Source organism: Setaria viridis, chromosome 9, assembly GCF_005286985.2.
Source record: "Setaria viridis chromosome 9, Setaria_viridis_v4.0, whole genome shotgun sequence".
Classification (NCBI taxonomy): Eukaryota; Viridiplantae; Streptophyta; class Magnoliopsida; order Poales; family Poaceae; genus Setaria; species Setaria viridis.
This window is the reverse complement of record NC_048271.2, coordinates 31,585,432-31,591,152: the sequence shown is the minus strand read 5'-3', so window position 1 is coordinate 31,591,152 and position 5,721 is coordinate 31,585,432. Positions and strand designations below refer to the sequence as shown.

Below are 5,721 nucleotides of genomic sequence, written 5' to 3'. Positions count from 1 at the left end.
CTACACTACTCCGACCGGTGGCACTCTCGTCGCTCAGCAACCCGCCACCACAGCCGGTCAGACGCCGCCCCAGGCCCTCCCTCAAGCCCGGCGAGCACAGATTGACCCCAGCAACTCCGTGACTTACTTTAATTTGTTTGAAGAAAAGTTACTTCCGTTCCGTATGCGCTTTCCTTTCCGTATGCGCATGAGGTTAAGCTTAAACTGAGGTCTCTCGATTTAGCTTTTGCGTTGGTGATATGTCCTGCCGTCAGGACTCACGAGTTGACGATATACACCGATTACGCTCATAAGCGACGGACGGCCAGCGTCGATCAGGCCGGCCGGTGCTGTGGATGATTTGCAAGCGCAGCGAACGGAGGCCGTGGGTTTGGGGATTTGGGCGTGCCGCGGCCGGGATTCCTTGTCACGATCGACGGCTAACAGCGCTTCACGGCCGAACCGGGTCAAGGTCAAGGCTGGCGGAGTTTGGTTGGATGCGATGCAAAGCGGATTGGACTCGAGCGATCAGGTTAGATTTGGGCGAAACCGGTGCTCATCCCACCTACTTTTTCTGTGTTTTCACCTGACCAGGCTTGCCTCCTCTCACGCAACAGTAGCTTATTGTACTGTTTATTTTCAAGGCTCTGTTAGAACTCTCCCTTCATTCTGCTGTGCGGTGCTCTGTTTATTGTACAACTATCTTTTATTGTGGCAGGTCTACGAAACTGCAAGTTCTAAAATGGTCAATTAGAGATCATGGGGTGGTGTTGATCCAGTAAATGAAGAACAAAAAGCTCCGTGAATTTGAAGCTCCTCCAACTGATTGTAGACAAGTCATGTGGACGTCTCTTTTTGGAAAGGAAGCCGGCTGTGGAATGCTGTGCGTGTGGCAGCCGATATGTCTTGCCTTTTACTCTTTAGCGTCCGGACGTCCGATACGAGCGCTAGCCGTCAGACAGTGAGTTCTGCGTCGTTCATGCATCATGAGCCTCCTACGCCAATGTCGATCTTGCTAGAGAGCTACCGAGCGCTCAGCCTCTGTGGCTTGCCCCCTGCCGCCCGAGACATCTAGTCGGAGGGAATAAGAAGATGAAAAAATAGTTTATGGAACATCGAAAATTACATCTGCAACACTGAAAAACAATCTATAAAACATCAAAAGATCAACTTTTGCAGCTTCCAACGACGTAGGGGGGCTCATGATGTGCAAATTAGAAAACAAAACTAGCTCAGTGTTGTAACATCAATAAAAACATGTTGAAACAACTGGAAAAAGCAGTTGCAACATCCGTAAAATTCTACTGTAACCTTGAAAATGGCATCACAATCTCCATCCATCCATGACAGAATCGGACTCAGTTATGAAACATTCACACAAATCTATTGCAACAATTCGATTAGCTCTTGAAACATCCAGCAAAGTTACTGTAACATCAAGAAAATATTACCGCAACGAATCGATTTGCTCATTGCAACACATACGTATGCAAGAGGAGATGAATGCAACACTCAGTAAATATCCATAACACCTGCAACATCCAAAAATCTCTATTGCAACATCAGGAGGTACCTAATGCAACATGCTCGATGAGAAGAACTGTCTTTAGATGTAGAATCGAGCTTCTTTTGTGCTCCTTCCATGCCCATCGATGAGCACGAACCAAGACGATGGAAGAGCTCAATGCTGCACTTGGGGGCCCTGCCCGAGCTGGCGCCAAATCTCCAACGGCTCACCGCCGTCTGAGCCGCCAGCCCCGCAGTCAGCGGCGGCGTCCAGGGTGGGAGGAGCGGCGGCGGTGGGAAGATGGCTTTGCTGCTGCAGGCGCCGGGAGAGGGTCCACAGGCGGTGGAGCACGCCCAGGGCGCAGCCGTCGTAGGACGTGCTGCTTCTGCTCCGTGGCACGGCCTCACGGGAGCAGATTGTGGCTGACATGGAGTGTGTGGAAGAGGAGGAGCTCATCCATGGTTGACAAACAAAGGGAGCAAAGAGCATCAGGTGTGCACGACAGTGAGCGCGGAACGGGATTGAAGCGGCAGCACTCTTGCGCGATGGCTGGTGCTGCTGCGTGAGAAGCAGGAACAACACTGTGCGTGGCTGCCGACGTTGAAGCAAGAGCAGCACGTAGGTCAACAGACGGCGACCATGGTGGTTTGGTGGTAGAGTATTGTTGCATGTTTGGAGAAGAGATAAGGCATGAGAGAAGGGACAGCAGTAGTACATAGGTATGTTTGGGGCAGTAGTAGATAGATGTGTGGTGGGAGCAATGAGTGGATAGAAATATGCGGTGGAAATTTGTGGAGGATGTGGTACCACGTGCGCGTCCGATTTGTTTCTAGCTCCGGACGGCCGTTACATAGCATGACCTAGCATTACCGTTTACTTTTATGTTGTTAGGCTATGGGAACATCTTCTTTAATGCCTCTAGATAATCTCTTGTATCTCCGGGGGAAGGCCCTCTGTGCTGCTCTTCCTGGAGTTTCTAAGTAGGTTTCTAAATCCTGGTGGTCGAACTCAAAACTCTATAATTTCGTTGCTTTATGGAGTAATAAAATTCAGGCACAGCTCATAGTGAAAAAAATAAATGGTCAATTACTAGCAAGTAACGTAACCAGGAGCTGTTTAAGTGCAGGCGTGGAGGGAGAGCCACGGTAAATTCCCGCCGAATTTAGCTTTGACCGCTTTGCCAAGAATTCCGGCTTCTCTTGTTGAACCTTTTATTTATTTACTCGGTGCTAGGAGAAGTAGATAAAGACTAGTCAACGCGCCACATCGGCAGCTACGAAGCGGGGGGAGAAAAGGGATGCGGACTTGGAGTTTCAGTAGGTTTCTTCCACCGCCATCGCCACGTAAGCTACAACGCACGCTCGCACTCTGCTCCGCCGCAGCCGCTGAGCGAGCAGCGGCTTGCCTGCGCTGCGTGCGTTGCTTCTCTCTCCTCCTCTGCTTCAGCTGCGTTTCCCCTGTCGCCATCCCGCTTCCCCTCCGCTTCACAACCTTCCTATAAATACTTCGTCATAGCCGTTGCGCAATACCATCAGATCATCCTCCACGAGCACCAACTCCAGCCGGCAAACACACACGTACGCACGCACCGTCCCGTCCGATTCCGAGAGCCACGGGGCAAATTCAATGGCGGCGCATTCCTGGCTGCTGGCGTTCGCCGCCGCGCTCGTGCTCATCCACGGCGCGCGGTCGGCCACATTCACGATCGCCAACGGCTGCGGGTACACGGTGTGGCCGGGGCTGCTGTCAAGCGCGGGGTCGGGCCCGCTGCCCACCACGGGGTTCGCGCTCGCGCCGGGGGAGTCCCGCGCCGTGGCGGCGCCGGCGGGGTGGTCGGGCCGCCTCTGGGGCCGCACGCTCTGCGCCGCCAACGCCGCCAGTGGCCGCTTCGCCTGCGCCACGGGGGACTGCGGGTCGGGGGACGTGCAGTGCAACGGCGGCGGCGCCGCCACGCCGGCCACGCTCGCCGAGTTCACGCTCGACGGCAGCGGCGGTCTCGACTTCTTCGACGTCAGCCTCGTCGACGGCTACAACCTACCCATGGTCGTCACGCCAACGGCCTCCTCCTCCTCCGGCGGCGGTGGCTCCTCCTCCGGCAAGTGCGCGGCGACGGGGTGCGCCGCGGAGCTGAACGCCGCGTGCCCGGCGGGCCTGCGGGTGGACGCCGCGGCGGACGGGCCGGTGGCGTGCCGGAGCGCCTGCGACGCATTCGGGGACGCGCAGTACTGCTGCAGCGGCGCGTACGGGAGCCCCAGCGCGTGCCGGCCCTCGGCCTACTCCCAGTTCTTCAAGGCTGCGTGCCCGCGCGCATACAGCTACGCCTACGACGACGCCACCTCCACCTTCACCTGCGCCGCCGGCAGCACAGACTACACCGTCACCTTCTGCCCCGGCGTACCCACCAGGTAGGAACCAACGATACTACTACCAAGTTAATTTTAGTACTAATTTTACATTTCACACCAAGTAAAGAATGAGTACTCGGTCTGGAGTAAGAAATGGAATGTGATCCTTCATTCCCAGTTAAAAATGACTGACGTAAAAATAAAATAAAATCCCCTCAAAGTATCGGACGAGATTCAATGCAAAAGAAGTGGCATGTTTGACTTGATTCTTTCATTTAACCATTCTGTTAGTACTTCATGACCGGATTTAGGTACCAGTTACTGCTGAGTGACTACTGACAACTGACGTGGGGAGGGAGGGAGGGGTAGTTGAGGCATTTCGAGGAGGAACCGGCTAGTTACCAACGGCTAGTGAGAAAACGGCTAGGAAGGGAAGGGGGAGGCAGTCACGTGCGTCCAGCTGTCCACGTGGACATAGGACAAGGATGCTGTACATACTCCGTTTAGCCGTTTGGGCCCCCACACATGGGCACGGCCCAGAACGAAGACAATCTAGAGCATGTTTTATCCATACACCGTACTCTACCAAGAACTGAAGTACCAACTCCCATACTTGTTTTGCTTGCTGCTGACCGTTTCTCTCCGATATTTGTTTTGCTCGTAACAGCGTGAAGTCGACGGGGCAGAACCCGCAGGCCGCCGGGCTGCCGCAGCAGATGAACAACGGCACCACCATGGTCTTCTTCGGCGGCAACGCGCAGCCCAGCAGCGCCGCCGCCGCGAACCTTCTCGTCGCCGTCGCGGTCACCGCGGCCGTCGCCGTCTCGGCTCTCGTCCTCTGAGCGCAGCAGCCGGCGTTACTGCGGTAGGTTGATGGATTAGCCGCCGCGCATCCAGCAGCGCCCCGCTGTTGACCGGTCGCCGTCGCTGGAGGGCGGGCCCCTGCTTTCGCTTTTGACGGCGGCGGAAGAAAACGTGACGGGGTCAGACAGTGTGAGCATGCAGTTAGCATGCAGCTCCATGGCTCAGACGGAACACGAGACTAGTTCCAGTATAATATTTTATTGTAGCGTAGGACAAGTAGACTAGCTTCTCTCCTGTTAGTATTATTATTCTTTTTGCTTTAGATTTTTTTTTCCATCTGTTGGGCGGAGACAGCCAGATAATTTCGTTATTCTTTGTCCTGTATGCAACGGAACGGAATGGATTTGTTGTAACTTGAAAGTGATTATTCACTTGATTTGATTGGAAAGGAAAAGGGAATGAAATTATAAGGCAAGATTTTTTCTCAACAAGCGATAGCGACTATACCAGGGAAGCCATCCATATAAGCGTGAGCCAACAGGAAAGGAAGAAAAGTAATTATTAGGTAGGAGCGAGCAATTAACGAATTGGAAACATAATATGCGACAGCGACATACAAACAAGTAAAGATCACGGAAGTAATAACAGAATAACAACCAGTGGTGGATTCAGGAACGGAGCAAAGGGGTGCATATATTGACAAGTTAAAAATCTGGCTAGCTTCAGAGTTCGAGCTAAATAATATCTTAATCGTGGCATGGACACAAAGGAGAAGATACTTAAATATTTCACCTGAACAAGTAATAAATATAGAAGCTTTGATCCATAAGCTATATCTCTACATAGTGCAATTTAGCTAATGGAGAGTTGACAGACGATTTTTTTAGGCCAAGGGGGTGCTGCAGCACCCCCAACCCCTGATAACAACTGATAAAAAAGTGAAGGAACTGAGTCCTTCTACTAGAAAAATTCTCTTTTCATATACAGCTATTTTTTTTTCTTTCCTAGAATACATAGAAAACCTGTCTATCTTTGTATTGAAGAAAAAAAAAAGATATGGAACTACTGACCTACCGAAACATTTAG

At 52.4% G+C, this 5,721-nt stretch overlaps 1 protein-coding gene across 1 annotated transcript; it reads left to right on the top strand.

Moving 5' to 3' along the window:
* The first annotated feature begins 2,869 nt into the window (after positions 1–2,869).
* Positions 2,870–5,110, top strand: LOC117836231 (thaumatin-like protein 1b). The gene is made up of 2 exons (XM_034715619.2): positions 2,870–3,891; positions 4,499–5,110. The coding sequence occupies exons 1-2, from the start codon at positions 3,113–3,115 to the stop codon at positions 4,671–4,673; spliced, it is 954 nt and encodes a 317-aa protein (XP_034571510.1). The 5' UTR covers positions 2,870–3,112; the 3' UTR covers positions 4,674–5,110.
* Positions 5,111–5,721: the final 611 nt, after the last annotated feature.